This window comes from Cetorhinus maximus, chromosome 6 (genome assembly GCF_964194155.1).
Source record: "Cetorhinus maximus chromosome 6, sCetMax3.hap1.1, whole genome shotgun sequence".
Taxonomy (NCBI): domain Eukaryota; kingdom Metazoa; phylum Chordata; class Chondrichthyes; order Lamniformes; family Cetorhinidae; genus Cetorhinus; species Cetorhinus maximus.
Genome location: NC_135884.1, coordinates 28,637,275 through 28,660,112, shown reverse-complemented (window position 1 = coordinate 28,660,112; position 22,838 = coordinate 28,637,275). Strand labels below are relative to the sequence as shown.

Here is a 22,838-nt window from a genome sequence, read left to right as displayed (position 1 = left end):
ATTTAGATAAGTTGCGTGAGGATCTATGGAGTGTCTATGCAGTCATCATCATCCTCCTGAATGTAGGGACTATTGGCATCCGCTGCATCTCCATGACAGGAGCCATAACACAGAGGGTATGTGCGCTGCCATCAGCCAGACAGGAGTCAAAGTTCCCAGACCGGTGATGGAGTGGCTCACATTAAGCCCCTCACTCACTTTGAGGAATGTGCCATTGGGCTGACTCTCCTCCAAACTCCTTCCCCTCTCTGAACGCCTTCTCTTACACCTTCTTCCCCCCCCTTACACCTACCTATCCACTCCGTTACCCCCTCCTCTCCCCTCCCAACCTCACCCACTCTGACAGCTTCATCGCCCTTCCAAACTTCACCCCCCCAACATCTTTGCATCCCCCTCCCAACCTCAAACCACAACACCTTCATCTACCCCTCCCAATGTCACCCCCCCACCTCCCGACACCTTCATCTCCCCCTCCCAACCTCACTCCATCCCTCCAGGTACACTTTCATCTTCCAGTCAAACATCAAACCTAGACCTTCCTCTCCCAACCCCCTGTTACACCTTCCTCTCCCACTCACAGCTGGACCTTCCTCTCCCCTCACTTGCCAATCATCGGTAGCAGCTCAAGGCCAAGACTGTGATGTTCCGAAGCAGACCCGAAGCATCAACAGAGAACTCCTACCTTACGAGAGCTGCTTCATGGCAGAGCCATGTCCATGAGAAACCACCCTGCATGCAATGCACATGTTCGGTTCGGTAGCTGTAGGGCTCCAGTATCTTCTGCTTCTCGGATGTCCGCCATCTGAATAAGGCCCTAATGGTAAGTCCCAATTTCTGCATGTCATACATGTCCAGATGTATTCTGGACCAGTGTGTTTTCCCACTGGCGTAACAGTACATCTGGTGGGTGAGGGGCGATTCTGGTCAGGTCTTACTTTGCATCCCACTAGTGGGATGCACAGCGGGTTCATGCTGGTCTCCAGCAGGATTGGCATTCTGCCATGGCAGACATCATCGGATGATCCCGCTGTATTTTCACACTGGTGTGAGACTGATTTTAGGCCTTCCCACCAAATTGTGCCCCCCTGCCCACCATGACGCCCAACACCAACAGGGCCGGAAAATTCTGGCCTTCGATTAACATAGCACTTTTCACAAACTCAGGACATCCCAAACCACTTCACAGCTAATGATTTCTCTTTTGAAGCACAGTCACTGTTGTTATGTAATCAAACACAAGAGCCAATTTTTACATAGCAAGATCCCACTAAAAGCAATGAGGTGAAAGAGCAGCATAAAGAATTTTTACTTCCAATTGTACCTTACTTCTTGTTGTTCAAATTCTGTAGCTCTCAGTCAATGACACTGATATTAACCACAGTGAATAAGTAGTTTTTAAATTGTGGTTCTTAAAAATAAAAAGGGAAAATACAATTGCACTAGGCAAAACAGTAAAGAATTGGCAGAGTCCATTAAGAATTATTGAGTGCAAATGAGTAAAGAAAGAAAGAAAAACTTGCATTTATATAGTGCCTTTCACATCGTCAACACTACCCAAAGCACTTCATAACCAATTAAGCACTTGTAAAGTAGAAAATGTGCAAGCTAATTTGCATTCAGCAAATGCAGTGAGATAATAACCTGGTCGTCTGTATTTGTGAGGTCAGTTGAGGGATAAATATCGGCAGGATGCAGTGGACAACACCCCTGCTCTTGTTTGAAATAGTGCCGTGGGATGTTTCATGTCCACCCGAAGACAGACAGGGTTTAATGTTTCATCCAAAAGATAGCATCTCCAACAGTACAACTCCCTCAGTGTCAGCCTAGTGTGTGCTCAAGTTTCTGGAGTGATATGTGAACTCACAACTTTGTGACTCAGAGACAGCAGTGCTGCCAATTCAGTTACAGCTGACATCATGAAGAGTAAACTTGTTTGTTGCACTTGGAAATGTGTTAACCCTTACCAATCCCAGTTGTACCACATGGAGGGGTACTTAATAAAGATAATTGTTTCCATAGGCGCAATGGGCGCAATGTCCGGAGGTGATTTATCTGAACCACCCCACTACATATAATAACATAAGAAAGTAAGAGACAAAAAAATGCATTAGGCCAATCAAGTCCACATCTTTGAACTAGCTTTGTGTAATGTATGTTGTTATCACCGCTTCCCCAATTTATTAAGATCCTAAGAGAGGTGGATAACCACAGGTAGAACCTTCAGGAAAACTAAGATCTGATTCTTTTCTGTGTCTATTGAAAGTAATTTAGCAAAACTTTCATGATATTAAATTAAAAATGCATCCATTATTAATTTTGACAGGGTTGAAACCATGGCATTCGAAAAGTATTGTGTAATCTGTCATACATAGCCTTGTAAAAACATTCTTAACCAGATATTAATTCAGTTCCTTTCTAAAGGGGCTAATTAACATAACACTGGTCACTTTTTAATGGTAGTCTTCCAACTAACGATCTCTCTGTGGAAATTTGTCTCTTGAGGTCTGCCTGTTTGGTATTTGAGTTCTCGAACTCTTCAATCATACAGTCACTTGGAAGTACAGAACTTGGGTATTGCTGAAAAATGCTGTTGAAGCTTTTCATCTTGCCATAGAAAATGCATGAGGGAAGTTAACTGACATGCTTTTGTTTTAACTCAAACCAAGCAGGTCAACTCTGATTGGTGAAGGCATTGCGATGGGAAATGAACCATGGAATGGCAGATCCCAAGCTTTTGTTTAGTTTAAAAAGGTGCAATCTTCCTTCTGTCCGCAACTGGAATTAGTTACTTGAAAAATAAGAATAGAGAAGGCTTTGGGGAGCAAGCAAGAGTGTGATATTAGACTAAATTACTTAAATAGAGAATAACATTAGCATAGCCTTTATTGGTCAAATGGCCAGCATCCGTGCAATAATGCTCTATGATTAAACAATAACTTTAAAGATTTTAAAGGTCCGCATTATCTCCCTTCTCAGTTTCCTTTAATGCTCTGAAAAAAAGTGTTGTCATCTCTCCACTTAAGTTAGGAAGACCAGTAAGTTGTGTAGAAGGGAGCAGGAAGTTACAAAGGGATTTGGTGAGGTTAAGTAATTGGGCAGAATTGGCAAATGGAGTTCATGTGGGTCAGTCAGAGGTCGTCCACTTTGTATATAAGGCAAATCAGAATATTGTCTTAATGATGAGAGAAATATAAACTGTGGAGGAGCAAAGGGATTTGGGTGTCAGGTAAACAAATCATTAAAATCTAGCGCACAGGTACAAAAGTAATCAAAAAGCCTAATAGAATATTGACCTTGGTCTCAAGTGGGTAGGAATACAAAGGATGATGTTATGCCTCAGTTGGATGGAGCCTTGGATAGATTTTGTTAGGCAAAGATGTCAAGGGATATGCTGCAAAGACAGATGAATGGAATTGAGGTACAGATTAGCCATAATCTAACTGAATGGTGTAACAGACTTAAGGGGCTGAATGGTTGACTCCTGTTCCTAACTTGGAGTTTTAAGTTTGAATCATTCTGGTGTTCTATGAAATTTTTCTCCTGCACCAGATTCATCTTCAAAGTAGAGTGCGCAAAGCTACACAAAAATGGCATTCCTATATTAAGAAAGGGTTAAAATGAGCTTTTTTATCTTATCCATAAGACCATAAGACATAGGAGCAGAAATTGGGCCACTCGGCCCATCGAGTCTGCTCCGCCATTCAATCATGGCTGATTCGTTTCTCAACCCCATTATCCCACCTTCTCCCTGTAACCTTTGAATCCCTTACCAATCAAGAACCTATCTATCTTGGTCTTAAATACACTCAATGACCTGGCCTCCACAGCCTTCTGTGGCAATGAATTCCATAGATTCACCACTCTCTGGCTAAAGACGTTTCTCCTCATCTCTGTTCTAAAAGTTCTTCCCTTTATTCTGAGTGTGTGCCCTCGGGTCCTAGTCTCTCCTACTAATGGAAACATCTTCCCCACGTCCACTCTATCCAGGCCTTTCAGTATTCTGTAAGTTTCAATCAGATCCCCCCTCATCCTTCTAAACTCCATCGAGTATAGACCCAGAAGTCCTCAAACGTTCCTCATATGTTAAGCCTTTCATTCCTGGGATCGTTCTCGTGAACCTCCTCTGGACCCTCTCCAGGGCCAGCACATCCTTCCTGAGATACGGGGCCCAAAATTGCTCATGTTATTCTAAGTGTGGTCTGACCAGAGCCTTATAAAGCCTCAGCAGCACATCCCTGCTTTTATATTCTAGTCCTCTTGAAATAAACGCCAACATTGCATTTGCCTTCCAAACTACCGACTCAACCTGCAAGTTAACCTTAAGAGAATCCTAGACTAGGACTCCCAAGTCCCTTTGCACTCCAGATTTCTGAATTCTCTCCCCATTTAGAAAATAGTCCATGACTCTATTCTTCCTACCAAAGTGCATGATCTCACACTTCCCCACGTTGTATTCCATCTGCCACTTCTTTGCCCATTCTCCTAATCTGTCCAAATCCTTCTGCAACCTCCCCGCCTTCCCAATACTACCTGTCCCTCCACCTATCTTTGTATCATCTGCAAACTTAGCCAGAATGCCCTCAGTTCCTTCATCTAGATCATTAATGTATAAAGTGAAAAGTTGTGGTACCAACACTGACCCCTGCGGAACTCCACTAGTCACTGGCCGCCATCCTGAGAAGGACCCCTTATCCCCACTCTCTGCCTCCTGCCAGACAGCCAATCTTCTATCCATGCTAGTACCTTGCCTCTAACACCATGGGCTCTTATCTTACTGAGCAGCCTCCTGTGCGGCACCTTGTCAAAGGCCTTCTGGAAGTCCAAGTAGATAACATCCATTGGCTCTCCTTTGTCTAACCTGCTCGTTACCTCCTCAAAGAATTCTAACAGATTTGTCAGGCATGACCTCCCCTTGATGAAACCATGCTGACTTTGCCCTATTTTACCATGCACTTCCAAGTATTCTGAAATCTCATCCTTAATCTAAAATCTTACCAACGACCGAGGTCAGGCTAATCGGCCTGTAATTTCCCATCTTTTGCCTCACTCCCTTCTTAAACAGGAGGGTTACATTAACGATTTTCCAGTCCTCTGGGACCCTCCCTGCCTCCAGTGATTCCTGAAAGATCACCACTAACGCCCCCACTATCTCTTCAGCTATCTCCTTCAGAACTCTGGGGTGTAATCCATCTGGTCCAGGTGATTTATCCACCTTCAGACCTTTCAGTTTTCCTAGCACCTTCTCCTTGGTAATGGCCACCATACTCACCTCTGCCCCCTGACTCTCTTGAACTTTGGGGATGTTACTCGTGTCTTCCACCGTGAAGACTGACGCAAAGTACCTATTCAGTTCCTCCGCCATTTCTTTGTTCCCCACTACTACTTCTCCAGCGTCATTTTCCAGCAGCCCAATGTCCACTTTTGCCTCTCTCTTACCCTTTATATATCTAAAAAAAACTCTTGCAATCTTCTTTTATATTACTGGTTAGTTTACCCTCATAATTAATCTTCTCCCTCCTTATTTCCTTTTTAGTTGTCCCCTGTTGGTCTTTGTAGGCTTCCCAATCCCCTGGTTTCCCACTGCTCTTCGCCGCAGATATATATTTATATGATGATATATTTATCATCAATTACTTTAGAGATGCTTGCCCAGTACTTCATTAGTCTTGTGACAGCTTTTCATTAATTGGATGCCATCAGTGTGTGGTCAGCAAGTACATCCAAATTATTTTTGGTTCCATCAATGAAGTGGGCATGAATGATTGCACAGGCATGTTCATTTTTGACAGTGGTAGCATTCAGAAATCTGTGCTGCAACCTAAATTTATATTTGTAATTTGAACATAGGCAAAAGAGGAATGATATTGAGTTTAGGTGATAAAACCAAAATAGGGGACAAAGCAAACTGTGAGGGCAAGTGCAGACTGTTGGAGCAGATGGATAAATAAGTTTGCAGAGTTGACAATAGATGCAGTTCAATGTGAAGTAGCAGAAATTGGGGGAAAAAAACGAAATGAAATTGGCCTTGAACACTGACATTCTTATCTGAGAGGAGGAACAGTTATCTATGAGTGCAGTTACGTAGACCTCTCATGGTGAAATTGCAGAAAGAATGGGCAATTTAAAAAGCCATAGGATTCTGAGTTTTTAATATATAGGGCACTGAATATAAAAGCAAGAAATTGTACTATAAATTGGTTAAGCTACAGTTAGTGTATTGTATGCAGTTGTGGACACCTCTTAAAGGAAGGACTTTAGACCTCTGGAAAGGTTACGGTGTAGATTTGTTAGAATTATACCATGAATAGAAGGTTATATTTATTAAGAATAGCCTGAAAATTGGCTTTTATCATAGAAGATTAAAGAGAGGGGAGTCAAATAACAGTTTTCAAAATTTGGAAAGGTTTTGAGTATAAACAGTTAAAGATTATTTTGACTGATAGGCAAATCAATAACAAAGGGGTCACACTCATGACTAAAAAAAAAGATAGTGGAATTTTACCACAAGATTTTTTTTCACAGAGTTGTTAGAACCATGGTGTATTTTAACAAAAGTTGTTTTTAACGTGGAAACTACAACATCAATGAGGAATATAAAATAATATGGGGAAATAAATTGAAACGAGATAGCTTCAGTCAAGGACCTAACACTAAAACAGATATAATGCACCAAAAGGGCTACTACTCTACTGTCATGTTTCTGAACCTATTTTTTCTATACTATGAATGTAGGCTACTTTTTGTGTTAAAATCCATTTGTTATTCAGCTCTTTTTAAATGCTAACTGTTTTCCTTGTACTGTAACTGTATTCATGTAGATGCAATATTGAGGTCCCAAGGATGATTTTTAGATAGATTCCATTGGCATTACTACAGTAAAAATCAAATTAGAAAATTGGAAATGATCAAAAATCTTTGGATATTTTCTTGGTTAAACGATGCTTTGATAGAAAAACCTGTCTATTTGAATAAAATGGTTATGGTCAACAGCCTGTGAACAAGTCCTCTGTGTATTACAAAGAGACCTAGGGAACAGGGAGAGTATAAATATATCTTGTATATACATCAACATTAGGTTAAAAGTACATTAGAAATCAATGCAAAATTTGTGGTTTATAATTAAATTGTCAGATACTTGTCATAATACATCCAAGGAATATTTAGCTTTTATGGTTTGGAAATGCTCCTGCTTCACTGACAAGATAATTTATGTTCTGTGTAAAGCATACATACTTCATAAAATGTATTGTTTTATCATATCACTCTTTGCTGGTAGGTTTTCCTATAATATTGATATCTCAAAAATGATCTGTAGTTGGCAAGACCAGACACAAAATAAAATTAGTAAATTATAAATTATCAAGCAATATTTTGGCATTCTATTAGTTAAATGATGGCCCAGTTCAAAATAACCTAATGAAAAAAAATTATTGCAGCTAATTGATATTCCTTCTTGTTATCCTTTCAATCATTGTTCTGGATGCCCTCAAAGCTCCTGGTAAATGGTAGCATCAAGATTGATACATCATAAGCCCCCCAAAACATGAACAATTTAAATATGAATTGTAAGGATTATTTAATTTATGTATTTACACACTATCTAATAGACAATAGAATACCAAAATAGATCAATGGTAATATGTTATCAAATAATTTATTTTTCATCCAATTTTTTATCAATATTTTTTCTGTTATGCATTATTTCTTTTGGTTAGTTCTATTTAGTTGTTCCCTTCTGCTGGTACTTTTGAATTATTTATTTAATGTTTTGTGATATATATGTAATTGCATGTTGTGTCTGTATTTACTTCTTTAAAGCACAAACACAAAGGATATAAAGAATCATAAAACATATATTTTAAATAGAATACCAGGGAAATTGGGGTGAAAATAAGAAATGTAATGCTAAATGTAATTGTGCAAGTAACAGAATATCCTGAAAAATCCTAAGAGGCCAAAATTTGCTATCAAAATAATAGCAAGGCTAGTTATTTATGGGTAGAAATGCTTTAGGCAAGGAACATGCTCAGCCTTTAGCTTTGCAAAAATGGTATCTTGCCCTTAGCCTCTCTTAGTCTTCCTTTAAAGAACTTACCATATTAACCCATTAATTGCCCATTAAACTTGCTACAAAAAATTAAGCCATGTCATTACAAGCACAAGTACCATTTTATCATGAAATCATTTTTATGACTGCCAATCGTCCCCTGGTACCAAAAATTAACTATTACAAATGTGGAACCTCATTCCTTCAGGTTTTGAATATTTTTGGGAAGATTTTAAAAACGTCAAATTTTTAAAAAGAAGTTTCACTTGTCTTTTCTGTCTCTCTTTTCTCTCAATCCAATCTTTCCCTCTCTTTATTTCTATTTCTGTACCTTACTTGACATTGAATTAACCCCCCCTTTAATTCATCCTCCTTTAATTCATCCTTCTTCTCAGTCCTTGTGCTATTTATTTCCTAATCATTAAATCACATTAGTTAACGAAATACCCTATTGGTTCGCCTGTTCACTCAGGTCCCAAATGCTCTGTTTCCCTCTCTGTGCCTTCATCAGTTCACACGGTCAGCAATTCCACAGGCAAAAACCAACAGCAGATGTCTTTGGATGCATTACTGCAGGAAATTCTGGAGAAATATGCTTCTTTGGGAAGAGAAGATTGGAAAATAGGTGATGTGTCTTAAATCTTATAAAACATGGGTTATAATTATAACCCTGAGAAATATATGTTTGTCAGGGGTATACATTAATTTTCCTATTTCACAAATGTTTCAGCAATGTGTTCTAGTTCAGGTACAGAAGCAAAAATCTGAATTGAAGACAGAAAATGACAGAAATACTCAGCAGTTTTGGCAGCATCTGTGGAGGGAGAAACAGAATCAGTGCTTTGGGTCATTGACCTTTTGTCAGAACTGGGAAAACAATAACAACAACTTGTAATTATACAAAAGCAAAATACTGCGGATGCTGGAAATCTGAAATAAAAACAGCAAATACTGGAAAATCTCAGCAGGCCTGGCAGCACCTGTGGAGAGAGAAACAGAGTTAATATTTCGAGTCCGTATGACTTCTTCAGAGCTCTGTTTATCTCTCCACAGATGCTGCCAGACGTGCTGAGATTTTCCAGTATTTTCTGTTTTTATTCCAACTTTTAATTATATAGTGTATTTAACATAGTAAAATATCCCAAGGCATTTCACAGGGGCATTATGAAACAAAATCTGACATCTAGCTACATAAGGAGACGTTAGGGCAGATGACTAAAATCTTGGCCAAAGAGGTAGGTTTTAAGTAGCATCTTAAGGGAGAGAAGTAAGGTAAAGAGGAGGAAAAATTCAGGAAGAGAATTCTAGAATGTAGGGCTCAGGCAGCTGAAGGCATGGACCACTAAGAGTGGACCAATTAAAATTGGGATGCTCAAGAGGCTGGAATTAGAGGAGCATGGATATCCCGGAGAGTTGTGGGCTGTAGGAAATTACAGGGATAGAAGGGTGACACCATGGAGAAATTTGAAAGAAGTATGAGAATTTTTAAATCCTGGCATTGCTCAACTGGGAGCCAATGTAAATCAGCTAACATGGGCGTGATGGGTGAGCAGGACTTGGGACCAACTTTTAACTGCCAAGGGTTGGCAGATTTGGGTGCAGGAGGGTGGCGGGTTATAGCCCTGAAAAGTGGTGACAAGTTTGGAACCAACTTGATCCCATCCACTTTTGGGTTTAACCCATGTGGGTTTGCAAGGTGAGCTGGAAACCCCCTGAGAGTTGTCAGATAAGAAAATAAAATCTTCAAACTGGCAATTAACTCAGGAAATGACCCAGAATTCTGGCTTTTACAGCCATTTCCCGAGCTGTGAGGAAATTGCCAGCGAGAGCACAATGGGGAGTACTTCTTTATGAAAGTTACAGGCTGAGAAGCCTTCAAACAATGAAACTGATAGGCTGCAGCTCTGCCTAAGTGAGAGACTGGTGCTTATACCACTTCTTCTGAGAGTGTGCTTTCACTGCTTCACAGGTTATTCCCAGCTTCTTAGAAGTCGATTCATTTCTCTCAGACTTTACTTATCTTGATCTGCATGTCCCTGCTGTCAGCCTTCACCACAGCATGGGAGCAACTTAAGGAGCTCTACCTTGCACATCTGATGAGGAACAAGAGAAGGAGCAGGAGCAACACCGGTGTCAGCACCAGCCATAGCCTCAGCCATATGTTGCTCTACAGGACAAGAGGGTTGGATACAGGAGGCGAGATCCCCAGCACAGGCAGATGATCAGCTTTCTCGACACATGTGAGCACCAGTGTCTTGGGAGGCTCAAACTTTCACAGCTTGCTGGAATGACTTCTGCAGCCTCCTGGAAAAAGATCTCCTTCCCAATGTATCAGGTGGCAAATAGTGCCAGGGGCTGTTACTGAAGGTCTTCTCCAGTTCTCCGCATCTTTCTGGAGTTCTGCGCTTTCTTCTCCTACAAGGAGAGAAAGCAAGTGTTTTGTGTGTGAGAAATGGATTATGTCAAGAGGACAGAAGGACATGTGTGGAGGTTGTTAGATGGCACGAAGTTGAGGGTGAGTCTGCATGTGAGTGTTAGCTGTTCAGTTGGGGTTGTGAGAAGTTGCTTAGAGAGAGAGGAGTGAGTGGAGTTGCTGAGCAGTGTTGTACAGGAGAATGCTGGGAATGTCAGAGTGTGGGGATTGGCACCTGAAAGTGCTATTCCACTCACCTTTCCTGCCCTCCTGTGTTCCTTGAATCTCTTGCGGTGCTGCCTCCAGGTTCAAGGGATCACAATCCTGCTGCTCACTTCCTCAGCCACTTCCATCCATGCCTACTTGGTTTCAGAGTTTGGATATGAAGCTTGAAGAACATTACCTCAATTTTGATTTGGCACTTTACAATCTTCTGGATTCAATATTAAGTTCAACAATTTCAGATCATAACCAGAGTCCCCCTTTTTCTTGTATATGGACAAAGGCTGTTAGTGATGATTCTACTATTCTCCTCTAGACTCATCTATTGTTTCTTTACTTGTCCCATCACCATTTCCTTTTTGCCTTCCACCATAATGCCTCTCGCCATTTAATCTCCCCTGCATTCCTCTCTATCATGGACCTTCCCTTTTGTTCTTTCCACATGCCCCCCCACCCACCCACCCACCCACCCCTGACCACCTTTCCCACTCTTTCTCTTTACTTTTTTAAAACCAGTTAGATCTCTAACTGTCCATCAACATCCAGCTGATTGGGATTGCATTCACCTGATTCCATTCATATCTATCTAATCATAGCTAGAGAATCACCTGCAATGCCTTCTCTTTCTGTTCCTACATGGTTACCTCAATTCCACATGTACACTGATGGTACCCAGTTCTACCTCATCACCAACTCTCTTGATGCCTCCATTTCCTCTAAATTGTCAGACTGTTTGTCTGACACATTTATCTTATCTGGTGCCAGTGTTCAAATTACCAATTTATGGAACTCAATTTCACAAATTGCTATGGAATGGTCACTATTCAGTCAGAAATAATTGCACTAAGGCTATGACTAACTTTTCTCAAACAAATTTATCATTTCTTGTTCTCCTGAATCAACTGTTTCAATCCATTTTAGTACTCTAAAAGCTTTTTTGCCCATCTTGAGCACAATCCACTCTTTTAACTTACCCATCTCTTACAAGATTACAATTTTTCTTATAATCAAGTTCAAGTTCTTAAACATCTCTGGTATTTCTGTAAAACCTCACACTGAATTCTTGTCTTTCCTTAACATTTCACACTTACAAGTTTCCAAACTATGAGCAATTAAAGATGCTAGAACAGGGAAAACCCAGGTTTGTGTTGAATTAATTTATCTCAATGAATATGGCAATAGGGAGGCTACAATTTATGTTACTACCCTTGAGTTGAGGAGAACACAAAAACCCTGGATTGGCTAATTGCAAGTCTTTGGCCATTGCTGAAAGTACAGCAGATGACAGAATTGGCAGTCTTTGATGCTTTCACTGTTAAATAGCCTGCTAAGATTCACTCAAGGTAATTTTCCACTTCTTGGTACTATCCGTACCAACTACAATTTTCCAACCATTGTAACAAATGAGTGAGAAATTGAGGGTTGGGGAGGACGGTGACATAGCAAAATTTCCCAATATGTGTGACTTATGGATGAGACTCCCTGTAATATGAACCTGGAAAATTGGTCCACAGATCTGAAGACCGAAGATTTGGACAAAATAATGGAATCTCAGCAGAAGTGGAGAGAAGAAAAATCAGAAGCTTATACAAGATTTTAATTTTAATATACTGCATTAATAAACATGCTGAAAAGTTTGAGCATTATACCAGATGCAACTCTGATACACATTGCCTCTCTTGTCCTGGTTGTTTGTGTCCCTCACGCCTCAGTCTTCTCATTAGGACTAGCAGTAATGCATCATTAAATATCAACTCAGCGGGTCTGACAGCATCTGTGGAGAGAAAGACAAGAGTTGACATCTAGTCATACGGACTCGAAACGTTAACTCTGCCTTTCTCCCCACAGATGCTATCAGATCTGCTGAGTTTTTCCAGCATTTTTTTTGTTTCAGATTTCCAGCGTCCGCAATATTTTGCCTTTATATTAAATATCAACTGTTGCTTGTGCATCAGATATAGATTTAAAAAAAACTGCAAGTGACATTGCAAGAATTATGTTTAAGTGATTGTGGATGAGCTTTTACTACCAGTTAGTTGTTTTTCGAGTGTGACTGTGAAAATATAAATATTTATAACAATAATCCATAGCTCAGTGTGACATAAATGAAAAGATACAAAGATGTTCCTGCTAAAAGATTTGAAGATATGACGTACTGTGATAGGCATTATGCAATGGGTATATTTTTCAAACAGAAAATTACAAATGTACTCGCTGCAGGTTACAAAGCCTGTTTTTCTTTTGACGTGTACCGCAGGGTATTGGCTGTCCAAGTGGCACAAACAACGCTATTGCGACGTAGGATTCTAGATCTATTTATGATGGCACTTTATGTCTAAATCATATTAATGTAGCTTCCTTAAGATAGGACATTTGTGGAACTATGTTTCGGCTGGTGACAACGTAGTGTCAAATTTATTGGGTTATTAAAAAAAATAGCCAAACGTCTGTTTCTGGCAATAACAGTGTCGAGTGTGGGGTTTGATTGCAATGAGAGGGAGAGAATAGAGATCTCAATAAAGCAGTGATATAGGGGGGAGGGACCCAATACTGAACCCACCTGAGAGCAAGCCGGCGCTGCAGCTCACGCGGCTCCAGGTGGCCGCGCGCACTGACGCGCGAGCGTGCTGCTGACGTCAGGACGCGGTGGGCGTGCGCCCGGAGCGGCGACGAGGGGGGGGCTGGTGCGAGCGGGAGAGCGCGGGCATGTCGGAGCGCTCATGACGACAGGGGGGCTGGCGGCTTAGCTGTTTCTCTGAATGGATAAAGTTGCAGCTTCGGGGCTGTTGTGCGAAGGTGTCATTTGGGCGGGGGGGCAGAAGAGGGGGGAGTTTGTGCCGGTGGTGGGGGTGGTGGTTGTGGCTGGGGAGGGGGGTGGGGGTTGGGGGGGGGTTAAGGAGAGAGCGAGAGCTGCGTCAGTCGGGGCTGCGCTCTTTGCAGCGAGGCATCGTGTCGGCTCCCATCCCCGGTGTGTCTCCCCGGTCCCCGGTCCGTCTCCCCGTTAAATTTGGTCATTTTTGGGGTTTTTTTTTTGGTCTCCGGCCATAATTTAAATGGAGCCTCGGGAGAGTGAGAGTGGGAAGCCGGGGCTGACGGAGATAACCGCCGCCGCCGCCGCAGTGAGTGACAACACCGGCTCTGGGGGAGACGACGACGCCGCTGGCGGTGTGGTGTCTGCGGTCGGCACTGGGAATGGCCCCGAGTGCGGTGATGGTGGACAGCAGGAGGAGGAGGAGGAGGGGGAGGCTGCAGCTCCCACCGGCGGCGGCAGCAGCAGCAGCAGCAACATGGACTCTGCTGCAGTGATGATGAGGAGGAGGAGGAGGACGACGACGACAGCGGCCCCCGGACTGAATCCCCTCGCCCAGGATTACCCGCGTCACACTCAGAGGTTCGTCAGGCGGATCGTGCCGCTGTCGGTGCCCCCGCCGCCGACGACGACGCCGTCGGCCGACAGGCCAAGCCGGCTGCTGCAGAACGGGGCTGAGCCGGAGCCGCAGAGCGCGGCGGTGAGAGCTCTGCGAGGCGAAGCGGCCGCCGAAGGCTCCAGCACCGAGAGCCAAGCCGGTAAGAAAGGCAGCGCCACCGAGAGTGTCAGCGCCGATGAAGACAAGGAAGGCAAAGCGGGCGAGAGCGCGTCCAAAGAGCCGGCGGATAGCTCCAAAGACCTCTCCAAGTCCAAGAGTGAGGAGAACGAGGAAGAAGCCGAGATGAAAGCGGTCGCCACTTCACCCGACGGCAGATTTCTCAAGTTCGACATTGAACTTGGAAGAGGCTCATTCAAAACTGTCTACAAGGGTCTGGATACGGAGACATGGCTGGAGGTCGCCTGGTGTGAGCTTCAGGTAAGGTGCTAACATTGATCGCCTGTACGCCGGTTAAATAGGTCTTCACTCTTAGTGCTGCCTCTTATTGCAGTTAAATTTCATTCATTTGGGGAGGGGTTTTGGGATTGTTTGAAGCTCCGTGCTCACTGGCTTGGTAAATTACTACAGTAAACCTCAAACCAGACCTTTCACTATTTAAATCATAAGCACTGAATATGTGAGCAAGTATTGAAGGGACGCGTTATGTCCTTGTAACCGGTGTTAGTGTTTCATCTGTCCATCTGTTAATCTGGCCAATGCCATAAACATGTCTATGGTTTCGAAGATGGTTGAATATGTGTTTATCGGTGGATATAAGTGTAAGGAATACACGGATAAAGCCGCTGCCAATAACGAATAGGATTGAGATCGGGCAGATCGCTTCTTTTGACGCAACACTTCAGCGTAACACTTGTCAACCTGAGAAACTACCCATTACCCGAGTTTATAACGTGCTTTCTTTTTGATCCGGGTTTATGAAAACAAGACCGTGCGTCGCCCACTTCATGTTAATAATTTTGTCATCCCGTAAAACTTTTTTCCCCCCCCGATATGAAGAAGTTTGGGAGTGAGGTGATGATGCTGGTTAACGTATTTGAAGTTTCTGCATTGCCCTGATAGACAATTTTTAAACCTTCAGTGCTTTGCCCTGAAATGCCCCTTGTTATGTCACAGTTATTAAATCATGGATTAAAATTAGTCCAATTTTAAATGAATTAACATTTTATCTTTTTACTTTTAAAAGTAAAAAGATAGAATGTTAATTCATTTTAAAATTGATTTCGGGTTAAACGCAGTGAGGCTAGTTTTTGTTTCACCGCTCTGGAAGAAAAATGAATTGCGCTGCCGTCTGTTCAGCGCTCAAAACGGACAGTAATTGGCTTTGTAAAAAAAAAATCACTTCCTTGGGTTTGGAAAAAATTATATTAAAATTACGGGTGTTAAAATTTGCAAAGAAACGTTGCCATAAAAGCTTGGGTTCCTTCCATTTTTGCACCATATTGGCCAAATACTGAAGACCTCATAACCATAATTAGATGAGTGAAATGTTTAGGGTAAGATGTTTTCTAGAACACGTATTTTACACATGATTCAGTCCAGATTCTGATCAACCATTACATAAAGTAAGAAACTTCAATTTCTTATTGCAGTGCAATTTAAGCTTAAAGGAAATCCTATTTAAACCTTCCAAAAAATCAGCCTAATAGATATCATTGTTTCAAGTAAGCATGAAGAAACCTGTATTACTTAATTAGATTTCTTTCCTAAAGTTATAGTATTTGTTTACCTAATGAAACAGATGTCCAATGTCTGGTGATTATTGTGTAGACATGTTCCTTCTGCCATGAGCCCATTTTAGAATTTAGAGAGCAGCAACTGTTTTTTGTCTTGTGGACAAAATGTCAAATCTTTAAAAGGTCTTTAATTTACCACCTAAAGAAGATGTAATTGTCTATGAAAAATCCACTTTCACCATCCTAAATATGAATTACTTCTCTAGTATGGAGTTAAGCCAGTGCTTTCAAAACCTTTTCCTGATGCAACCCCATTTTAATGTCTCAGACTTTGTGTGACCCTGGGGCAGGGGGGTGGTGGTTAGTGGTAGCTCCAGAACGGAGTTGGGGATGGGTTTAACAGCACAGAGGGGGTTTAGCTCCCGAGTGGTAGTGTGGGAGAGAAGTTCAGCATGTTGAGAATTGTTTAAACTGCAGGGTTTTGAAAACTAACACCTACCTTTTAATGGGTTTTTTTTACAGCACCAATTGGTCCTCAAAGATCTGTCTGTTAAGCCATGCCAATAGGGAAAAAAAAACCGAGGATTTAAAGGGGCCTTGCAGCTGTTGGCATTCAGTCCAAGCTCCATGGCAGCCTCTGAACTCACAACCCCACTGGGGGTCGTGATGCACAATTTGGAAACCCCTGGTTTAAGCACTTTTGCTCTAGCAACAGTAGGTGCAAATTTGCATAGTATGGCACTTGCGTTTTTTGGCAATAGGGCAAATTATAATTGCTATAAATTCCTTGTGTAGGGAGAAAAATGCACAATTTCTGTAGGAAGTATGGTTCTTCCTACAACCTCTTTGAGCAATGTAGTTTCCCTTGGGCTTGAAATAGGGTTGAACTAGAATTGTAGTGGTACATTACTGGGTTCCCAGTCACAAGTTTTAGATGCCGGCCTCATTGGACAGATTTTCCCAGCTCTTGTGTGGCCTTTTGATTGAGCTCGGTGGTTCTTGTAAAGCCCATCTAGCATGCGAAGATTGTGATGAGGTGATGGTTGCTGATGGGACTGATTTCTGCAGCCATCGCAGAAATAGACATGTAGAAGTGATTAAAAGCAAAATACTGTAAATTCTGGAGATCTGAAATAAAAACAAAGTGCTAGAAAAACTCAGCAGGTCTGGCAGCATCTGTGGAGAGAGAAACAGTTAACATTCAGTCCTCTATGACTCTTCTTCAGAATCAATAAGAGTCATATTGGATTTGGAAAAACTAACTCTGTTTCTCTCTCCACATAGGCTGGCAGACCTGCTGATTTTTCCAGTGTTTTGTTTTTATGTAGAAGTGATTCTTTTCCAACTCCATGAATGGGTGCCATGAATTGTGGGCAGTACTCCTTTCCCCTGATAAACTTGAGATCAAATGAGGATGTTCCAAACACAGCATTGCAAAGCTTCTTCTATCAGTTCAAAGCATGCAAGGTGATGACTAACAAACACATGTACAAATACATGTACTTTATCCGTCTTTTAATACACTTAAGAGTGTTGGGATTGAAAGATATTTTTGACCGTGAATTTTCTCAAGTCAGTATTTACCAAATGATGGAGCCTTTAACTGTCAGCACTTTGTACATGCTGATCTGTTGTCTTGATGCTGTGTAGCTATAAACTGAAAGCCCCTCCATTCAGGTTACATAGGTTTGGTAAAATTCGAAAACCTAGGTGATCTAGATAACCTAGATCACAAAAGGAATTGCATCCATTTAAAGATCAGAAAGAAATATACAAATGTATGTGAACATGTTCAACTCTTAAACATTGGGTTTTACATACTCAGTTTGGTTCTTTCAAATGCCTCCAGGAATGCAGGGTTGTATAAATTCTTGTTTCCAGTCTGTTAATGTTGGATCCATAAGAATTGGCACTGTTGATACTCTGTTGTATTCTTGTAGGTGCTAGGTTTTCATTTCTACAATGAAATTTATTTACCTTTAATGTTTGTGTTTAGTAGTTGGTCTGACAAATCTATGCAGAGACATTCTTAAGTTTATTAAGAAACCTAATGGTAAAACTGTTCTTGAGCTTTTTAAATTTGTCTAAGTGTCCTTGAAAACCAATTGAAATACACAAAGTAACATAATTAGTAGTAAGTAGAATAATGCTGGCATTGTTCTGTGTTTGGCTAGCAAAACCTTACTTTAATGATTTATCCTAGAAAGCAGGTATTATTCCATCAAAATGCCATTGTTAAGTTGAAATGAAATACACTGTAATCTCTCCAGTCCGAAAATCTGTTATTCGGAAATGCAATTATCTGGAAATATTTTGAGCAGACCCAAGCAACTCATGGCATCGTTTTAGCAGTAACATGGAAGATACAGTATTTGGATCAGTAAAACAATTTTTATTACTGCTTTTATGTTTTATCACTTTTGTGCTTCAGGTAAATATTTATATCTGCAGTGCTTTCTGGTTTACACACTTGTGATTAGGCATTCTCATGCCATTCTATAATCCAATAAGTTGCAAAATCCAGAAATGATTTAGTCCCAAGTGTTTTGGACTGGAGAGGTTAGTTATTTTTCTTAGAAGATGGACAATTTGCAACAGGAGGAGAACGTTGTCATCCTTTAATCAGTTAACAGATCAAAAAAAAGGGTGGGGGTTAAAAAAATAAGTTTAATTATAGTCTGGCTAGCAGAATTGTGGAAATATTTACAATAAGTCTGGCTTTATGGATATATTTTTGCAATCTAGATGCTCTATATCTTCACAATGTATTTGCTTAGCATTTCATTATGCCACTATTTTTGCATGGCATATTTGGTCATTTTTTTCATCTAAAGTGCTTTGCGAGGTTTCGCATTTAATGTTTTTAAAGTGCATGTTTGTAAGTAAGTAAGTTTGTCATCGCTGAAACCATCACTCTTGGTGCTAGCTACTGACTCATCTACCTCCTAGGCCACTCGTATTGAACAAAACATGTCAAATCTTTTTCTTTTGTAACTGAATTGAGCTGAAGTCCCACATCCTATTGACCATCAAGAATAGTTATCTGTCTCATACAAATGGAAACAGGTAACTTTTATGTGGCTGAACCCTTTGTCTTTTGCAACCCCCAAACTCTATTCCAATGTGCTCATCATTGGCTGCCTTTTGTCTACCCTCCATAACTTGTGCAAATTGTTATGGCTGTATTTTTATGCTTTCATGAGGTGTGGGTGTTGCTGGCAAGGTCAGCATTTGGTGTCCATGAACTGAGTAGCTTGCTGGGCCATTTCAGAGGGCATTTAAGAGTCAAACACAATGCTGTGGGTCTGGAGTCAAATGTAGGCCAGACCACGTAAGGATGGCAGATTTTCTTCCCTGAAGGGCATTGGTGGACCAGATGGGTTTTTACAGCAATCAATGATAGTTGACATGGTCACCATTACTCAGACTAGCTTTATATTCCAGATTTATTAATTGTATTTAAATCCCACCAGCTGTCTTGGTGGGATTTGAGCCCATGTCCCCAGAGCATTAACTCTGAATTACTAGTCCGGTGGCATTACTACTACGGCACCACCTACCTCCTTTGTTGTCCTTTACCAAGCCCAGCTCATCCATCAGACGAGTTCTTGTAGAACTACAGTGGTTTTCAACCACCCATAGGAAAGTTACAGTGCAGATAGAAGCCATTCAGCCCAACATGTCTGCGCCGACCTAACAAAAGAAAAATAAACTAACCTGGTCCATAGCCTTGCAGGTTACAGCACTTTAGATGCAGATCCTGCTACCTCTTAAATGAGTTGAACATTTCAACCTCAACCACCAACTTAGGCAGTGCATTCCAGACCCATTGTATTAAATTTATATTTCTTCATGGTTTCAGTCGATTCATCCTGCAACTTTCTCCCGACTTGTTTTCCCTCTCACCCTTTGTTTTATCGATTCTAGCCTCTTGCTTCCTTTATCTCATGTGCAAGTAATATGCTGCACCCATAATATTTAACTTAATTTTCATTAAACCCTTCCACTTCACTACTTCTCTTGCCTTCTTTTAAAATCTTTACCAAATTAATCTTTTCTCCCAAATGTTTGATTACCCTTCCTAAATGCTTTCACCTGGCTCAGTGTTCCATTCCTCTTACTTTTACTCTAACCTACAAAATGTACAAGCATCTAAAGTTCACATTCTTAACCTGTTTCCATTAAAATCTGCATTGGTAGTGGAAAATGGAATATTTCCATGTCTGGGATAATGTAAAAGCATTCTTCTAACTGAATTTATGATTGGATTTTGGCCTGCTTCTGCTTTCCCTATGTTTTGTAAATATTTTCCTTCTGATATCAGCATTGTAGTTTATGATACAAAGGAAACAAATTATCAATCTGTGTGCAAATAGGTTGGGAGACTAATTTTAAAACTGTTAATATAGATTCTTAACGAGTTATAATTTTGCCTTTGTCTCCAAGTTAAAACCTAGAATGATGTTTTGTAGGTTTCATTGTTAACTGAGGTAATTTGTTGCATCCATGCCATTTTACTCCAGTATTAACAACTATAGGTGGATGATAGTTAGCTATCCATGTACAATTGCTTGGATGTTTGCCCTTACAGATTGTGTTGCTTGGAAATGAGCTGAGTATGTTGAAGAAAAAAAATCAAAATTTTATTAGGATCTTTCCCTCTGACTTCAAATGTTAAGGTTGTGATCTGTTTTTCCATTTAATAAGCTCAAGTGCTCTTCAGAATAAAAGGGCAACATAGCTGAATCTGATCCCATCCTCCCTTCACAGCAACACACAATTTCAGACAAACCTCACTGGAAAGTTTTCAGAAGTAGAAGCCTTAGCTTCTTTGCTTTGCTGCTTCTCCATTCTCCTTCCCTGACCCAGGAGTGATAAGGCCACCTTTATTGCCCAACTGGTGCGTCAGCTGAGATTGCTAACTACAGGCCGGTTAGCCTGATATTAGGTCATCAGGAAGATGCTGGAATCTATTATTAAGGAAGTCTTAACAAGTAAATCACAGCATGATAAGATGAAGTCAACATGGCTTTACAAAAGGAAATTGTGGTTGACAAATTTGTTTGAGCTTTTTGACGATGTCGCAAGGCTGATAAAGGGGAAACCAGTTGATGTAATATACCTGGATTTCCAAAAGGCATTCGGTAAGGTGTCATGTAAAAGGTTGATGCACAAGATAAGAATTCATGAAGTTGGAGATAATATATCAACATTGATGGAGGATTAGCCAGCAGACAGGAAGTAGAATGTAGGGATATACAGGGCATTTTCATTTGACAAGCTGTAACTAATGAACTGCCACAAGGATCAGTGCTGGGGCCTCGGCTATTTACAATCTATATTATTGACCTAGATGAAGGGATCCAAGACTAAATGTGTCCTGATGATGCAAGGCTAGGTGGGAATCTGGTGCTGATGGGAATGGGTGACTCAAATAGTAACAATTAGGTGATGCTAAACTTGTGTTCGTAAAAGTCTAAAGGTTATAAGAGGAGGGAAGGACAAGTTAAACTTATCACAGTTTTGAAGTCAAGAAGGGGCAAGTTGAAATTGGAGACTGTGTGGTAAGGTTGAGAGTGGGGATACCACTGTCACAGGGTCTTCAGCTAAGAGAAGGCATACCATCACTACTTCATGGTAACTGGTGAGAGGCAATAAATGTGAATTTGACAGTGTCATCCTAGAAACAAAATATAGAAAATGTCAACATTGCAGGATGCAGGGAGAAGGGAAGAACACATGTTTCGTGCTCCAGAGAGAGAAATCCACAGACCATAACAGTACCAATAAAATGGAGAGAAAGAAATCAATTAATTGTAGTACAGAGATGAAAGGGTGAATTGCCATCGGATGATAAGCTCACCTTAATTCCGATTATAGTGTAGATTATAGCTTTGTCTTTGGGTCTGTGAAAGATGCAAACGGTAGGAACTTAGCGGTATTTATTTAGCTCATCTTACGAGCACTTTTATACTATGTAAAGCATTATATGAGCCAGTTTTGGGAACCAGACCTGTTTCCCTAAACGACTTGTGAAAATTTTATTACATAGCTGTTAAGGGTGTCAAGCTTGTAATAATATTCTTTGTAAATCTAAGTAATTATAAACTGATGCCTCAAACAAGAACAGGGGAACATTTCTTCTTTCCTCCCAAGTATCTACATGTCACAATTCAAACACCTTGTTGGAGTGGCCAGTTTCCTGTCAAGAAAGAAGGTTGAAGTTTTGAATGGAGACATTGTAGGGATAAAGCTAAAAAAATGATGCATATGGTTATTTGGGAAAACTAGCAAAAGGATTATGACTAAGTATGAAGAAAAAATCTTTCTTCTTGGAAATAAGTTAATATAGCTTGGATGGAAAGTAATGTTCCTTTGAGCATTTAGCACAAGATGCAGTTTATTAGAATAAGAGGATAGGGAGTTTTTACATGTGGGAATAGTGCACCTGGTGTTCTGGGTAATGCACAAGATTTCATAAACTGGAGTTTGAGAAGATTGAATATAATCAATGCATTTACCCAATGTATTTAGAGGCAGTGTAAAGTGTTTTCTAATTCACACTGATGTTAAACGTATGTAATTCCCAACAAAAACAAAAATTGCTGGACAAATTCAGCAGGTCTGACAGCATCTGTGGAGAGGAAGACAGTTAATGTTTCGAGTCCGAATGATTCTTCATCAGAATTAAAGAGAAATAGAAATGTGGTGAAATATAAGCTGTTTAAGGGGGGCTGGACAGCTGAAACTGAATAGAGGGCCAGTGATAGGTGGAGGCAAAGGAGAGATTGCCAAAGATGTCATAAACAAAAGGTCAAAAGGATGTTGACGGTGGTGATATTAGCTAAAGGATGGAGGACGTCATGCTTCCTGTAGTTTGCCATTTCAACACACCACCTTGCTTTCATGCCTACATGTCTGTCCTTGGCCTGCTGCAATGTTCCAGTGAAGCTCAATGCAAACTGGAGGAACAGCACCTTATCTTCCAATTTAGGCACTTTACAGCCTTCCAGACTTAATATCAAGTTCAACAACTTCAGATCGTGAACTCTCTC

The 22,838-nt window shown here is 40.8% G+C and overlaps 1 protein-coding gene across 4 annotated transcripts in view; it reads left to right on the top strand.

The window, feature by feature from the left end:
- Positions 1-13,617: 13,617 nt before the first annotated feature.
- The window catches only part of LOC144681669 (serine/threonine-protein kinase WNK2-like), a 225,598-nt gene continuing 216,377 nt past the window's right edge, over positions 13,618-22,838 (top strand). For all 4 annotated transcript variants that reach the window (XM_078543481.1, XM_078543480.1, XM_078543479.1 and 1 more), the window contains exon 1: positions 13,618-14,527. In XM_078543481.1, coding sequence (XP_078399607.1) covers positions 13,736-14,527 — 792 coding nt within the window. In that variant the 5' untranslated portion in view covers positions 13,618-13,735. The remainder of the gene's footprint in view (positions 14,528-22,838) is intronic.